The sequence below is a fragment of the Megalops cyprinoides genome, chromosome 9 (assembly GCF_013368585.1).
Source record: "Megalops cyprinoides isolate fMegCyp1 chromosome 9, fMegCyp1.pri, whole genome shotgun sequence".
Taxonomy (NCBI): domain Eukaryota; kingdom Metazoa; phylum Chordata; class Actinopteri; order Elopiformes; family Megalopidae; genus Megalops; species Megalops cyprinoides.
In genome coordinates, this window is record NC_050591.1 from 7,093,762 (window position 1) to 7,111,380 (window position 17,619).

Genomic DNA, 17,619 nt, shown 5'->3' on the forward strand with positions numbered 1-17,619 from the left:
CACACATCCATTTGAATTTCTCAAGGTCTCAGTTTCTAAAAGGTCGTTATCCCAATGGTGTAATAACATGTATATATGATGAAGACATGTTTGTGTTCTGTGTGTATTGAATCTGAAGCAGGATCTTACACAGTGTGCAATGCCAATAATGTCACTGATAAATGCCAAATAACAGGTGACTTTTTAGAAGGTCATAGTCTGCTCACTCCTGACAGAAGTTAGCCATAAGAAGTGATCTAAGAGTGGTTTTCTGTTTAGCTTGCAGTGGTTCAGTATGCAGTGGCAGGTATTGATATCCAGTATTGATATGGCTTCATCCCAAAATATAGGAAATTTAAAATAAATGCATCAAAAAGTCTCCTCCAAATAAAATAAATTACATAGTAGTTTGTGTAAACATGTTACTTTTTATATTTAGAATCTATGTCATTTAATTTCCAGCCATTTCGTCATCACGTCTATGCACTCCACCACAATAGGTGGCGGTAATGCACCAATAAAGTTTTCTCCAGTAGTCATCGGTATATACAGACCATAGAAGCAGAAAGAGAAACATGGCAGTCGGCGATGAACAGCAACAGGCACACAGACCTGGGGTTTACAAACAGAAAAACAAACAACACAAACATGGAAAGCACCGAACAAAGGGCGAGATCGATCGGGATAATAAGGGTGAGCATGGCCGAAGTTAGGTCAGGGACTAGGGGATCTGGGGAGCGGTGTCGGACTGGACGATGGCGCAGTGTCCGAGACACGTGGATTAGCCAAACTAGCTGTGCAGCTAACAGTATGCCCTGCTTGTAGACTATAAAACATTTGCACATTTTTCCATTCCCTTTGTTATATTTATCCACACAGGGATATTCGCAGTAATAACTAAATTCAAGAGCAGAATAAAACCGTAAACATCAGATATGTTGATCGTGAAATGTGGAAATGATAGTCCAAAATAGGTTGGTCATAAATAACATTATAGTTTAACATGTTGACACCAGTTAAAATTGTACTCTTTTCCATTTCTTTCTAATGCAGTAAATATAACATTTCTGAGCGTGTATAACATGGTAGAATTGTTACCCATAATGAACTGGATTACACCTGTAATATTTCATTTAACAGAACTGTAATTCATGTGTAGTACCTAGTTCACCCGCTTGAATGTATATTGATTTAATGCATTATGCACCCATAGAACATAACTCTGGAGAGGTCAAAGTGTTCGAATGTGGTTGGGCTAATTTAGAGATGTGCTATTAGAGATGTGTATGCATCATGCAGATACAATCCCTTCCTCATGGACACTGTAGACCACCGATCAGTTTCCACGGGAATGAAACTCCTCTTGGAGAATAAAGTTGAGCTGTCACATTTGGCAACCCTTTAAATGACCATCTTCACACATTTTCAAAACAAATCAATAATGTAAGATAAATTCCAGGGACGTGCACAGGAATTTTGAGGGGCAGTTGCTCTGACCTGAAGAAAGGGCACTCCCCCTATTATTATTTTTTTTCCCTTGGAAGGGCAACCTGAGAAACCCCCCTGTGCACGTCCCTCATAAATTCACTAAGCAATATTTCTTAGAAGTCATCTTCCCCTGGTCACTCATTAGGCTAATTGGACAGACCCGTTTGTTCAGATACAATGTCAATGAGGCAGTACTTTCTGACAACACTCCCCAAGTGTGTCCTCCACTATTTTGCTGAAGATGGTCACTAACAGCAAAGTTTGACACTGTAATTGTCCCTGGAAATAAATGAGAGAATACATAAATATAAAGATATGGGCGATGCTGACATGTCGAACAGTTTCATATCATCCGAGTCCATGTTTTAGTACCAGGCAGATCACCCATTGGCATATCTTTCCTTACTTCTATGTGGTACTGATGTATATTGGATTCTCTTGAGTTCAAGACATAGCGGACCAGATTGTGGAAGCCATCCTTAAAGTATTTATGTTGCTTGTTTCAGTCCCAATCATGGGAATACAGTGGGGAAAACCTTTCTTTTTGGATCACAGGGCACATTTTACACTAAACTGTGTTTTACAGTATATCGTTAAGTATATTCCTGGCTAGTTTGTCACACTATGAGCTTTTTCGTTCTTATACTTTTGTAGTAACTGTTGCCTCCTTAAGCTGTGAGACTTATTCATAAACATTTTTTCTGCACTGTGAAAGCCCATGGAGTGCTTTGTGTGTGAGATTCCCCTGGTTTTGCCTCCAGGTCGAACATCGGTGATGACACTCACCAAGAAGCAGAGGAAGGAGGCAAGGAAGATGGACCGCCGACATAAGGCCCTTCAGCTGCGACGTAACAAGAAGGACCTGGTGAGTGAGCGAGTGAGTGCCTGAGTGAGTGAGTGAGGGAGTGACTGACTTAGTGAGTGAGTGATGTGTAAGTGCGCAGGACCTGTGAGTGTGAAAGGGGCTCTGTCTGCAAACGACCTGATGTGTATGCACTTCTCTGCTACCCCACCTCTTTGCTATGCACATTGTCAAGGAAATGGAAAACATGACCTAATGAAACTGAATCAGTGTCATTCAAAAAGGCCACTTAGTGCTACTCATTATATAAATTGGCTTAAGTAGATGAATTGGCAAAAATCCTAGATTTGACTGTCCTCCTTGCTTCAGTGAAAAATATGATCTTGAAAGAAGTGTATTTCCTGTGCTTGTGCCTGTGCCTAGCTTGTGTCTTGTCTGGCCAACTGTTGAAACTTGGTCATGCACGTCTAATATCGTGACTCTGTGTATGACTTTTGCTTGTGTTGCACTCTGCCTCACTTGTAAGTTGCTTTGGATAAAATCATCTGACAAATGAAGAAACATAAATGTAATTTAAATGTCTGTGTGTTTTATTGTTAACTAATGAAAATGTATACATTATATTTTCTCATACACTCAAGAATACATTTTGTCTGTAAAGCACTCTCTTGCACCTCAACTGCAGTGACGACTGCAGCTAAGTAAGAAATTGTAATGGGACTGCAGTTTGAAAGGTTTTTTTTTTTTTAAAGCCTTCCTTTCTTTGTCTTGATTTAGTAGGAAGGTCCTGACAGGCCTTTAGCCCTAGTTCCTGCATTTTCAGTTTCATTTATGGGAAAGGGCCTAATGATGATACAAAGTTGTTCTGCAAAATTTAATTTAAAAAATCACTCAGGGGCATGGTGATTATCTGATTGATTCAGCGGGTGGCTTTATTCTGAATGTGTAACATCTTTGTTGAGATGCTCTTGTAGGATGCTGCACGGCTTAACAGTAGTTGTTATCTGCACATTTTGTACAATATTTATGCTGATCTAGGTATTGATCACTGAGAGAGCCAAATTAAATGCCAAAATGGCTCTGCTGTCAATGATTATGCATGAATTGTGTTTTTCAACAAATGTTGATTAGGTTATGAATTATATGGCTTGTTTCAAAAGGGACAAATCATTTCCTGGTTAAGATGTCTTGTGAGTTTGTGAGTTTCAGCTTGAGTTAAATATGGCAGAAATGTCAGCTCTGTGGTCCAAATATTTGCGTCTCAAAGCAGCAACTAACCTAGCTTTAACAGTGTCCTAAGTTGACAGACCTAAAGAATAATTGTTTTCCCATTACATTTCCCACAAGAGATGTAGCAGGCAACATCCTATCGAGTGCTGGTGTTAGCCTAGATTGAGGCTTGTTATCCATTTATACAGGAATGTTATCCATTTATACAGCTGGATATTTACTGAGGCTATTGTGGGTTAAGTACCTTGCCCAGGGGTACAGCAGCAGTGCCCTAGCGAGGAATCGAACCGGCAGCCTTTCGGTTACAAGTCCTGGTCCTTGACCACTATGCTACACTGAAACCGATGTAATGTTATAGAAAACCACAAAAAGGTTGAAATTTGTCAGTCAGCCTGTGGAAAAGGGGTATAAGATCTCTGTGTGTCTAGTAGGCCAGTATACATTATCCTATCAGAATTCTTTCGGACACAGGTAGTTATAAATAACGCATATTGGCATATTAATTGTGTGTTGGTCTGCCTCTGACCTTAATGACTGCCTCAGTGCCTCATGGAAGACTGGGTAATGATTTCTGGTAGAGAGCTGATGGTGTTGTGTCTTTTAAAGCATTCGTAATCTCCATTATTTGAAGATGTTGTCTTGGCCTTGCAGTAATTTGGTGTTCCATTTCATCCCAAAGATCTTCTGTCAGTTTGAGGTTGGGAGCTTGTGCTGGCCACTGCAATGTTTTCCAATGTTGCTCTCTCAACGCCCGTTGTCACATTTTCAATTTTCGATTTTCCATTTCATTTTCCTGCCAGCAATCCCATCACTAGGGGTGTAACAATGTTGTCGGCTCACTGCTCTGTACCGTTGTCATGATATTTTCAACAAAACTTGCCTGAGAACAAGTTATGCCTCAATAAGATTCCTTGTTTATTCCTGAGGTATAAAATGTACGAAAGCACAGTTTTTATAACAGTTTCTTGTTAAAATTGTAAACAAAATGTATTGTTTACAAGTTGTTGTGCAAATTATGAAATCTCTTGTCGTAAAGATTTGTAAAATAAATGACAAAACACAGCTGCATCTGCAACACAGCAGATGTCCACAGGCTTGGCTTTCCAGTGCAAGTCTGTACTGTTCAGACAATGTAATTAACACTGTAGAAAGTGCGTTTTGGATGTGTTCTGTGGAGGTTACTATCATAATTATAAGATACAGATTGCAGCTGGTATTGCAAACAATTTTTCAGCTCCACGATGTACATCACATTGTCAGTAGGATAGTGTGTGTCACAGGTCTGCCGTGGTGTGTCATACGTCCACTGCGGCATGTGAACGTCACTCTTCTCTCGGTCCCCTCCTGTCATTACCAGGTGCTGACGGAGAAGCGGCGTCTGGGCGGCAGGGACGGACCCCCCCACCTGGTGGCGGTGGTGTCCCTGCACACGAGAGCCGACGCGAGCGCCGTGACACGCTTTCTGCGCGGGGAGAGAGCCGGGGGCCTCGTGCAGGAGAAAGGGGGTGTGGCCTGGGCCTCTGACAGCTTCGGTCTCTTGGTTCCCCGTTTCAAGCAGCGGTTCGTCTTCATCAGGCCAGACACAGGTAACTGATATAAACACTCTTTGCCAAAAATGTTGGCATTGCTCCTGTCCACATTTCCATTGAGCTTCCTTTCTCAGAGTAATATCATTTTGAAGGTCTACCTGATTCTGGTTAGCTATATTATAATATTATGACGTGGTTCCCATGACACAGATAGTGTTGCACAATTCTTATGCAACCCGTAAGTAAAGACAATGGAGAGGAATCTGGAACCAGAACTTCACAGTTCGTCTTTGATTCCAGTTCTGGATGTGGAGGGGGAGGGGGTTTGTATTCATGCTGAGCGGATATTTGCAGACTTAGAGATATCCCCGTACAGAATTTTAAAGGTGAAATTTCCCAGATCTCCAAGTAGTGCTGACATTCGCCATCCACACTAACTAAATCCTTTTGCATTACACATGAACCGCATTGGTATTAGCACACACGTATACGGATTAAGGTATTTTTTGCGATGTCTCAGGTTTTTATTTTTTATTTTTATAAAGTTAAAAAGTTCTTCAAGTGTAAAATGTCATTCGGGCAGACATGGGTTTAGCTTTTACCTGCAAATGTAGGTAAAATATTTAACATGACTGCATTGTGGAATTTGAATGAAAATCATTGTGCTTGTTTCATTGACATAAATCAATAACTTCCTCAGAAAGCCTGATTCAGAAACCTATTCTTGTTCTACAGAACATTACTTTTGTAGAGCAGGAATGTGGTTTATGAAAAAAAAAAAAACAAGATGATAGGATAAATATTTGCAATATTCTGTGTTTTTAAAAGTTGACCAAGATCCACTTTGAAGAGATTGTACAATATTTTTAGGGCCAGTTATTTTTTTGATCATGTTGATAAACGCCTTAAATGATTTAAATGATTGTCCTGAGATTCTGAGATACATAAAGTCGTATGAGTTATATCTTTATGATCTATGAAGCATTTCCTGCTCCACCTTTATTCCCTCTTTGGCAAATGCGTGCTGGTGTTGAGGCAGAGTAATGATGCCACTGATCCAAATTCTTTCCCTTCCTAAAGCGGACCTGCACTCTCTGTTGGATGTGGCCAAGGTGGCGAACAGCCTGCTGTTTGTGCTGGACTCCACGGAGGGCTGGGACAGCTATGGAGATTACTGCCTCTCCTGCCTCTTCGCACAGGGGTTACCCAGCATTGGTGAGATGCTGACCACCGCACAAGTGCACATGCAGTATACTAAGCAGAAAATAGATGACATGAACCTCATTTCTTAAGTATGGAATAGTCAGCCCGGAGAATCTGCCCTGTAGGTTTGTTGTGAGCAGAGGGGCGGTCTCCCACTGGTTCAGCATGTGGCACAGATACAGAGTGGTGCAGAGCTGGGCTGTGGGCATTAACCCCTTCATTCTCGCCCCCCAGCGCTGGTCTGCCAGGGCATGTCGGACCTGGGGGTGAAGAAGCGGGCGGAGGCCAGGCGGGTGCTGCTGCGTACGGTGGAGACGCGCTTCCCCGAGGCGCGGCTCTTCTCGCTGGACACGGAGGAGGAGGCCCCGCTGCTGCTGAGGCACCTGGGAGAGCAGAGGCAGAGGAGGCCGGGCTTCCGCTCGCGCCGGGCGCACCTGCTCGCCCAGCACGCGTCCTACGCCCCCGGCGACGCCACGGGGACGGGGACCCTGCGCGTCTCGGGGTACGTGCGCGGCCGCCCCCTGCAGGTCAACAGGCTGGTGCACATCGTGGGACACGGAGACTTCCAGCTCAGCCGCATCGAGGCTCCCCCCGACCCTTTGCCCCTCACCTTCGCATCCTCCTGCCCAGGGAAACCTAAGAAAGGAGGCGATATAGAGATGCAGGTGGGCCTGTTATGAAGTTAATCTCATTTCCTTTGTGATATTTATTTTTTTCATGAATAGATTCCAGGATGTAGACATTATCCCAGTGCCGTAAAGACAGGCAAATAGGATGCTGGGATACATAGCAAAAAGTATTGATTAAAAATCAAAGGAGGTTATATTAATAATTTTGCCTCAGACAACATTTTGACTACTGTGTGCAGTTCTGGGCACCACTGTATTAGAGGGATGAAGAAGCTCTTGGGGGGAAAAAACTCAAAGGGCAACAAGACTGGTTCCAAACAGAAAACATACATGTTATGGAAAAATAGTCTTTTAGTCTCAACCATTTGGTTTGTTAGTTTTTAAAAAGGAAATATGGAGTAGAGAAGCTGTTTTAAGATCACTGAAATGAAAGTGCTGTTACCAGGTTTTGGAACCTTGTAGATTGTTTTATTTAAGATGAAAACAGAAAGACTGATGGCTATAAGTGTAGTCAATAGTTAATTTAAATTTTCTCATAAATATAGTAAAGATGAGCGCTACCAAGTTACAGCTGTGAAGTAGACCAGGTTTCCCATAAATATTACCACAGTAAATGCTCATTAATTTCTAATTGCAGTTAGTTTTGAAATGTAATACCATTCATATCTTACGGTCAATCTGAGGAGAAATAATGGTATGGTATTTTTAGAAAAATTAGGTTGCTTTGAACAAGGAATCATGCCACTAAGAGGCAAACATGTGGCACCCAAATTGTACATGGTGAAGTTTGCAGCAGGAAGCTGGAGAAAAAGAGAGAAGCAGCTGGCTCACAGGACATGGTTTAGTAAAAACTCCTGACGTGTACACTTCGTTACGTTTGGTCTATTTAAAGATACTGGCGCTGTATGAAAATGAACACTGTGGACAAACCCAAGACCTCACCAAGTAAAAGTCATTATTGTGCATTGTATGTCCAATCACACATGGCATCCTCATTACAGAACAGTGCTGGTATATGTTAATTTGTGTGGTTTTAATTGGCGTGCTTGCTGTGTTTTTCCCCCACAGGATGTGGACGGTGTGGACGTTGCCGCTGTGCGGCTGCTGATGGAGGCTGACCCCTCGCAGAGGGAGAGCCTGCAGACAGAGGCGGAGGTCGACCCCATGAACGCAGAGCAGACCTGGCCCACAGAATCTGAGCTGCTGGAGGCTGAAGGTCTGAGGCCTCTGAGGGGGGGGGTGTGGAGCCATGAATTTGGAGAGGGGATTGCAGACAGTAGGAGGGGCATGGTCTTTGCACAGGGCACTCCGTAGTTGTTGATGCCCTTGTTGATTAGTTATTTGTAATAGATTAATTTTCCCCTTATGAGCTAGTGTCAGTGTCAGCTCTTCGGTAGGGATGAAAAAGGAGAAAATACATTAAGAAAAAGTATTTTAAGAAGTAGTACGGTAGTGTTGAACCATTGTCTGTTTTTTTTTGTCTATGTCCAGTGTAATTAGCTTTTTAACATGTGTTTGTTTTTTCTCCATCTTTTTTGCCTCTCAGAAGCTAGAAAGAATAGGAGAATAATAAAGGTGCCCAAGGGGACGTCGGATTATCAGGCTGCCTGGATCCTGGAGGAAGGAGAGGGGAACGAGCAGGACGATGACGGGGAAAGCAGTGAGGATGATGATGATGATGATGAAGGCATAATGGAGGAGGGAATGGATGGAGAGGAGGAGGAAAATGAGTCTCAGGTGAGTTAGACTGGCTGTATGGAGGTAGAAATTGAGCCACAGGTTTGATTGGTCATTCAAATTTAAACTCCTCCTTGTGTGATGATGCTTGCATCAAAGAAAATAGCTGAATACTGAATTTCTTTCCAATTAGAGTTGTGTGCAAGGTGTCACAGAAATGGCTTCTATTCCATCCATTCTGAATGTCAGAAGCTTATTGCAATTGTAATGGACAGATGGAAAGTTGCTTTCTTTGAAGTATTGTGTATTTGAAGTACTTTGAAGTAGTAATTCAGTATTGTGCATTTGGACACAAACATGGGCAAGGGAAGATCAATGATATACCCTCTTATTTTGTCCTTGCTGAGGAAGGGAGATCTGTATTCACAGTGAAGACAGGTTGCCAACTGTAAAGTTGCTATGGATATAGCAACTTTATACAAAAACACTGCACTGTACAGCTGGTTCTCTAACCATACTTTTTGTCACAGTTATGTTGCTGTTTTCATTTTGTTACTGAATCCATTTCCACAGGTCATTTTGTGTTGGTTCATGTTGTGTTAAAATTATGTGACATTTCCTCAACCTAACAAAGGGATCAAACAGTGCACTATTCTTATTACTTAGCTAGGTAACTTATTCCTTAGTAAATGTACCACATCCAAGTTTTTTTTTCCTCACAGATAGCTAAACAATGGTAGCAGCCGTTTAAACAAATTAAACCAAATGGCATGTTTGTAAGTTATGTGTGGAAGTCACAGTATTTACAAATAAATGCTTTTTCAAATTTTCTTAAGCATAGTGCTGATAGTGTAGATGTGGTAGAGGTTTGACATTTGACATGGATATGTCTGCTTTAATAATCTTGAAAAGCTTTGATATGACTTTTACACTGGGGGCAGAGGGGCCAATTTATATTGAATATTGGCTGTAAATGTACAAACACTTTATTGTTACATGTGGTGTTGGCCTGCCACCTAGTGTTGAGCTATTTTCATTGTTCTGTTAAAACACAAAACTTGGAAGCGGCATTCATGCACTGAAAGCAGGCAGGATTTTATCACAGCTCAAAAGTTAACAAATTAGTATTTCCTTGAAAGTAGGAGGGAGGGAAAGCTTGCCAACAGCTACATCTTTTTCTTTAAAACTTCAGAGAATTCTGCTGCAATGTCTGAATGTAAGGCGGCAGCTAGTCACTGTGCAAAGATAAGATGTAAGGATGTCTAGCATCTGGGTGAGACCTTTTGACTGACATCTGGATCACTCTGTTAGGATGCAGGTTCTGGTTGTGCCTCTGAGGAAGAGGAGGAAGAGGAGGAGGAAATAACTTCCAGTGGGGGAGGCCATGCAGAACAGCGATATGATGAACGGATGGATGAGGCTGAGGAAGAGGAGGGGTTGCGACGCTACCGCGAAGCACGCATGAATGACATGTTTCCTGATGAAATAGATACACCTATAGACACCCCAGCCAGGACCAGGTAAGAGTGACTCCCTTATACAGTATACAATGCAAGATAAAAGTGTTTTTAATGATAGTTCTTTAATAATTCTTAGTTATAAAGGCGTTAAGGATACTGTTAGGGACAAGGTTGTTGTTAATGATTGTTTAGATGATAAAAGTGCATCGCTACTGATTCTGAAAACGACGCAAGTCACTCTGTCCTTCTGATCAACAGTCTAACAGCATTGCATCAGTATATCAAAACATTCACTTACAATAAATCAAATATTTTTTCTTTGAATTAGTTCTGAACTGTTTATGGTATTTCCTCTGGTTGAAATTAAACCAGAAGGGCACACTTCCAAAATGAAACTTGGGTCCATCTCCTCTCAAGTTCTGATGGCATCTGCTGGCACAGAATTCAGCATGCATCATTTTCAGCAGAGCGTGATTGCATCTATTGCAGTTCAGATCCGCAGTCACTGTTCCAGCTGTCGGCCATTTTTATCCGTGACAAAAATGGCAGACATTGTGCTGTGTAGAGAGCAAATGTAACCAGAATGCCAGTCAGAGATGGAGGCTCCCGAGACAGTTTTACAAGAATATTTGAAGAAATTTTGTAAACCACAAGGTCAATATTCTTTACTTCACAATGTTCTTGCAACTTGCAACTGAGACAGTAGACACACTGATAGAAAAACTTCAGCAGTGTCAGTGAGCCACATAGCTTCAGTTGTCCTGATTAGGAAAGCAGAAAGAGGCCAACTTGCTTACCAGTATCCAGTTGGCTTCTAAGAATGTTAACACCTAGGTAGATTGAAAAGATGACAGCAAAGGAAATTAAGGACATTGAATATCTTGTTGGCCCCGATTGCACAACTGTGGGAATTAGGTAGAGTTCTGGCATTGGTGGGTAGTGCGAACAGGGTTTGCGCGAGCAATGCCAGCATTGCAGTGTTGGTGTTATCTACATTGCTGGCATGAAAAATGTGTTCAGAATCAGTCTTTCCTATAGTCCGCCAGCACAAATGCAAGGGTGTAGAGAATGTGCAGTGAGTTAATGAATCTCCTTTGTGAGTGGGTGTCATGCCGACCTGACTGACGGGGCCTCCCTTAACGCTCCCCTCGTCTCGTCTCTCCTCGCGCTCAGGCTCCAGCGCTATCGGGGGCTGAAGAGTTTTCGCTCCTCGCCCTGGGACCCCCTGGAGAACCTGCCCCCGGACTACGCGCGCATCTTCCAGTTTCAGAGCTTCGAGCGCACGCGCCGGCGTGTCTTGGCCGAGGCGGCGCAGGAGGAGGAGGGGGCGATGGTGAGTGCGCTCTGTCTGTGTCCCTCTCGGGCCGCCCTGAGTTTACCTGGCCTTCTGACATTGGCGTTAATCTTTCTGTTGTTGTTGTTGCTGTCTGTCTGTCCTTTGTCCTTTTTCCCCCAAGGTGGGCTGGTACGTTACCCTGCACATTGAGGACGTCCCGCCTTCGGTGATGGAGAGTGTTCAGGCTGGTAGGCCCCTGGTCCTGGTCTCCCTGCTGCCCCATGAGCAGAAGGTACCAGCACAGAGCTGCAGGGCTGTATTCATAGGCCAGAGTGTGTACTTTTACCACCTTAAACAAAATGGGCAAGACATTTTAGAGAGTCACAAATTCGTTTTCTTGCTTTGTATTAAAAAATGGGGGTAAAATTACTTCATCATGGGGGGGGGTAATTTTTGTAGATGAAAATATTACACAATTTTCTCATTATTTTTATAATAAATCTGTACCTGTTGATGTGCATTCCATTGTTATAATGAGGACACGGTCATGATTGCATTATTGAAGCCTGAAAAATGATCAAGAATGTTTTAAGCATGAAGTATATTAAAATATTATGAATTACAAAGATTGTGATATAGCTAGTACTAGTGTGTTTTGTTCTGTTTTCATACACAATTCATAGCCACTTCCACTTAAATTAAAATTAAGTTAAACTGTCCCTGGTCAGTGTGCTTTGTTGCCTGTTGCCAATTTAGACAGTAGACAACAGTAGACAACAAACAGTGTTAAATATTAAGGGTTGAACAGGTTAGCAAAAGGTAACTCAACTTGTAAAAGTGGCAATTGCTAATGGTATGGAATAATGTGCATAATAACATTGGCTAACACTGTGCCTCCAGATGTCCGTGGTGAACATGCTGGTAAAGCGACACCCAAGCAACACGGATGTCATCAAGTCCAAAGAGGAGCTGGTGTTCCAGTGCGGTTTTCGCCGATATCGGGCTTCCCCCATCTTTTCCCAGCACACTTCAGGTGTGGAGAATTCTTTCTGCTTGTACTGTTATAATTTTGATAAAACTCACTGCACAGAGCAAGGTAATATTTTTTCACAAAGTAGAGGCGAGACATGTAGGTGAGTGATGGAATATGTTTGGAAATGCGTCTGTTCCTATTTAATTGGGGGTATGGACAAATACAGGAAACACTGAATATTACTAGAATTTTCTGTCACTCAGTAACTTGAATTTTGTGTTTTGTTTAATTTTTAAAAGAGCATTGAAATGCCAGTATTTATTAATCTAAGGAAAATCCAGACAAATCAGTTACAATTACACCAACTGCTCCACGAGGACAGTGTGTGGAATCGAGTTCTTCTAACCTGTTACTTTTCCCCACAGCCGACAAGCACAAAATGGAGCGGTTTCTGGCAGCAGGCGCCCCCGCTGTGGTGTCTGTGTACGCCCCCATCACCTTCCCCACAGCCGGGGTGTTGCTGTTTAAGGAGAGGGCTGGAGGTGAGGGCCTCTGACCCGCTGCATTACGGTGCATGTGTCAGTGTCCAGTTAGTTTGTGGTGATCATGCAAACATAGTTTTCCTTTTTCCCTTGGCACATTCAAACAGAGGAAATAATGTTTTATGTCCTTGTTCGTTGTGTTCAGGACACCAACTAAAGTTCTTAACCGGTTAGTATAAAATGAAATAACAGTTATTATTACACAACTCAAATAACATAACACAAACTATTTGCTACATGTCCACCCACAGCAAAAATCTGTTTCACAGTGCAGGAAAAAATTACAGCTAGCTAACTCATTCACAGGCTGCAATACAAAGGGGAATAATAAGGCAGTGTAAATCAATGTACAACATTAGCTAGGTCTAATCCAGTACATTATATCAAGCCAGCTGTCTAGCTCACAGTGAGCTCAAGGTAGGGCCTCTCTGCCTGTAGGAAAGTGTTTTGATAGTAGCAGCTTCTTGCGTGAACCAGCAGGCTCCATCAAAGAGACTCCTGCTTTGCTAATTCAGTTGAATAAGTGCTATGCCATTGTTCAGTCTAATTTTGAAAATTCCTTGGATTTTTTTGTTTATACTCTGGTTTTTCTTTCTGTTCCTTCATGGTAATATTCTCTACTTGATTTTGTGTTTCTGACCCCTCCAGGCATTCAGGATCTGGTGGCTACAGGCTGCCTGCTGAGCTGTGACCCTCAGCGTGTGGTGCTGAAGAGGATCGTGCTGAGCGGGCACCCCTTCAAGATCAACCGCCGCTCCGCAGTGGTCAGATACATGTTCTTCAACAGAGGTGAGGTCCAGGAACACAGCCTGTCCGTCATACTCGCAACTCCTTCCTCCATTCTTTTCTTCAGGAACCGCTGCACTGCAGCATGTATACAAATCACATTCCCATTGCTAAAGACAGAAAAAAGTCCCACTGTAAGTCTGCCATGGCGTGTATGCATGTGACCCATTGTCACTCCCTTTTTCCTGACAGAGGACATACTGTGGTTTAAACCCGTGGAGCTGCGCACTAAGTGGGGCCGAAGAGGACACATCAAGGAGGCACTGGGTAAGTAATGTTTCTAACAGAATGATAGTGTATTTCTAAAGCAGTTTTATATATTTGTTGTATTATTTAAATGTGCATTTGCCACATGAATACATTCTAGCAAAATACATGATGCGCAGCTCACCTGAACAACAAGAACTGAACAAGTAGAGGTTAGCATGTAGCACATGCATAATTAGTCATCATGGTGAAAAATGGCGTAAGGGGGGGGTAAGGAAATGTTCCTTTTTATTATTGATTTTGCAAGATGACTTTTTGCTAAAATGTAGCATCATGGCATCAAACTCAAAGTAATTGTGACAGAACAACACCAGCTCACACTTAACTGACGATAGTCCTCCCATGTATATGGGTTTTCATATTAATGGTTGCAGACTTATGAGAAGTCCAAGTGTTAATATTGTTTGACTTGTAAATGGCTGCACTTTTTGCTGAATGTTAGGAATGACTAGTAGTGAGCAGTGTCTTTCTCCTTCATTTATTTTCTATATAAATATGTATGCATTTGTGTGTTTGTTTCTCAGGCACTCATGGGCACATGAAGTGTGTGTTTGACAACCAGCTGAGATCTCAGGACACTGTGCTGATGAACCTGTACAAGAGAGTGTTTCCCCGCTGGACGTATGACCCCTATGTGCCCCTCCCCCTGCCCTGGGTTAAGAGAGAGGGGGCTGAGGAGATGGACTTGGTCAGCATGGAGTAGAAACAGGAAGGAGAGACTGTCTACCCCAGGTGTCTGTCACTACAGTGGGGAAAGGGTGAAGACGTGAAGAATGAAATCATTTCCTCTTCATAGAGAAAAGTGCCTCCTTGTCATTGAAGTAAAATCTCTTCTAACAGATCATGTCTGATTTCTTCATCCCCTGCTTTGAGCGAAGGGATATCAAAGCTGTTAGTCTTCCATTCACTCACCTACAGGATAGACTATTTCTGGTCACTGTCAGACATATGAAGATTTTCACAGTCAATAATGAACATTTCCATGTTTGGTATAATGCATGCGTATCAAGTCTTTTCAGTCGGCCAGATGGTTTTGGACATAATTTTGACCATAATTTTCATTTTATCTAGAAATGCTGCAAATTGGTTGTCTTACGGCAGCTATTCTGAGCATCAGCCTGAGAACAATTTGGTCTCATGTCAATATATCAGCGTGAGAAGTTTATCTGAATTGTGGAAAATTCAGATATTTATATTGCAAAAAATGTTCCTTTCAATACAAGAACCAAGACAATGTCACCCTGGTAGATATTGAGAAAACTGATGTATTCCTGAAATTGCTACAAAATCTACTGGCAACCAGAGAATGTGGTCTATGAATATGAAACTTTTATGTCCCTTAACCCACTACAAACATGCAGTGAAATGAGATTTCATTAACTTGTAAGAACTTCATAAAGCCATTATATTTTTAAGCATCTGTCCAAACGTGGTGTAAAAAACATACAAATCTGAATAAATGCAATATACATTCAGTATCTTTTGATTTGATGCCCTCACTTTCAGATAAAATAGTACCAAAGCACCTCCTGTCACTCCCATCAGCCCTCAAGGGCAGTACACTGTACCCCTAAGCCTGTTCCAGAAATGACTGCAGTATAATTGGAAATTCACTCAGATAAATGCAATACAGAGACACAAAAAGTCCATCACCTAGATAAAAAACAAAGATGAAAAGTTCATTATTTTTGCTTATTATTTCGACTGATGAGTGTACTTCAGTAGTTGGCTATGAGGTGTTCAGATCAAGTCAGTGGGGTAGTGCCAAATCCTCTAATGAGCGTCCACTGAATCTCTTGAGTGGCTTGGGGAGTAAAAGTGCAGCCTGAGCCCAATGGCCCAGCTCAAAATCTGTTATTTTCTGACAATGACCAGGAGCCTACATCTGTGGAACAAATTGGCTTTGTACCACAGGGGACAAATGTGGGTACATTGGCCATGGTTCCCTTGTCTCCCTGCTCTTGATGGCGTCGGATAGCATCAGGAGCAACTAGACTTTTTTCTGTGACAAGACAGTTGGTAAACAAACAGAACCTCTCTGGGTTCAGTCTCAGACCATTTAGAGTCAATCAGACATGCTGCTGAGAGGATCAGGCTGAGCAGCTGAGTGTGGGGTCAAGAGTCACTGTTGTTGTGTAATCCAGATGTTTGCAGCACAGCAAGGAGATGAGAAAGTGGAGAGGTTAGGTTGCAGCTTTGTCACTGAGGTATTCTTAAAGCTGCAGGCTGTTTTATTTATGAATCCTGTTACGACTCGCTCAATTTCTGGGTGTTTTTTTTTTTTTTTTGTACACTCACACAGCACACAATTAGGTTCGGCTAGCTATTCCTTTTACTGCTGTTTCTCATCATTTGTTCTTAAACAGGGAAGCTAGCTGTAATAACCCCCAAAGTTTAACTATTGTGCTATAGCAGTGGCATACACTTTCAAAACCACATCGTGTTCTGTTGACTCCAGAGCCAGAGACCTTGCAGGGCGTTCGCGTGTTTTAACACTCCAGCTCTCTGACATGCCTGTGTGCTGCTGTTAATGACTTGTGTGCTTGTATGTTAATGTTAATGTATAATGTTAGTAAATGTGTGCATTTTGTTTTTTGTGCATGTCCCATGTGCAATGTTGATTGTTCTTATGTATCTTAAGTGTTCAATACTCTAGATTTATAGCAGATTAATCACTCGTTACATTTATTTTTGTTAACAATTTGTCTTTTCCAGATGCTTCTGTAGTGTTGCTGTGTGAGCTTGCTGGACAAATCATGTTGATTTATCTTCATGCTTGCTGTATGAAATAACTAAAACTGCAAAATAGTGAGTATATTATATAGTGAGTATATTACAGAAGATGGAAGTAAGACAGTCAGCAACAACCAATTATTTACAATAGGGTACTTTTTTTTAATTAAATATTCAGGGCTCTAAAAATGAGAAGTTTCACTGAGTCCCATTAGCATATCAAGACCCAGATGACTTTACAGTTGTGTGCGCTCAGCTCAGCAGTGACGTATAAAACAGGACAAATATGAGCAAGCAGTTAATATTACTACTTATTATATAATGAACAATACAGACATATAATACAACAGCATAAGCATGACTGCAAGGATTTCATTTTTTGCGAATGTTTGTGGAAACATCTGAAACTAAGTTTCACAAGCTGTGACCATGGTTTCTACGGTATCTCAGACATAATACCAACAAACATCATGAAGCAGACTAACTGCTGCAGACCGAAAGCTCATGTGTTCAAACCACATCTTGGTTCAGCACCGAAGTCTGAACATCCATATATCCCTCCTGCACTTGCTATGGCACTTAACAGAAGTCATTACATATCATGCCATATTCTATCAGACTGTGACGCTTATGATTTAGGATCGTCTCTGCTTAGTTTAACCGTGTACATGCTTTTGTAGATTACTCCGGATACAAAATTATGAAAAATTATTCAATGTAATGTAAACAAACCGAAGATGTTTTCAAACAAATAGTCCAGGAATTATGGCTTTTAAATACATCTTAAGCTTTAATATATTACAGTGGCAATATTGTTAATCATATTCTGATTAACAAATTTGACAAATCTTGAAACTAAATCTGTATGGTGCTTGATGACAATAGCATTTACAGTTTACTGTGAGATACAGGCAGTGAAAATGTGAAATTAAACTAGCTCTAGGGACGCGATAGAGCACTTCAGGACACAAGTTAGTATCACTTTGCATATATGTTATTCATTGGATCACATTCCATTTGTCCTAAATTCCATATCTGACTTGAA

General features: G+C 41.7%; 1 protein-coding gene across 1 annotated transcript; it reads left to right on the plus strand.

Moving 5' to 3' along the window:
* Window positions 1–545: 545 nt before the first annotated feature.
* On the plus strand, window positions 546–16,092 carry tsr1 (TSR1 ribosome maturation factor). Its single transcript, XM_036536653.1, has 15 exons — window positions 546–672; window positions 2,229–2,332; window positions 4,857–5,085; window positions 6,109–6,243; window positions 6,466–6,896; window positions 7,929–8,076; window positions 8,407–8,597; window positions 9,849–10,057; window positions 11,171–11,330; window positions 11,455–11,565; window positions 12,174–12,306; window positions 12,672–12,788; window positions 13,437–13,577; window positions 13,767–13,841; window positions 14,366–16,092. The coding sequence occupies exons 1-15, from the start codon at window positions 555–557 to the stop codon at window positions 14,542–14,544; spliced, it is 2,481 nt and encodes an 826-aa protein (XP_036392546.1). The 5' UTR covers window positions 546–554; the 3' UTR covers window positions 14,545–16,092.
* Window positions 16,093–17,619: the final 1,527 nt, after the last annotated feature.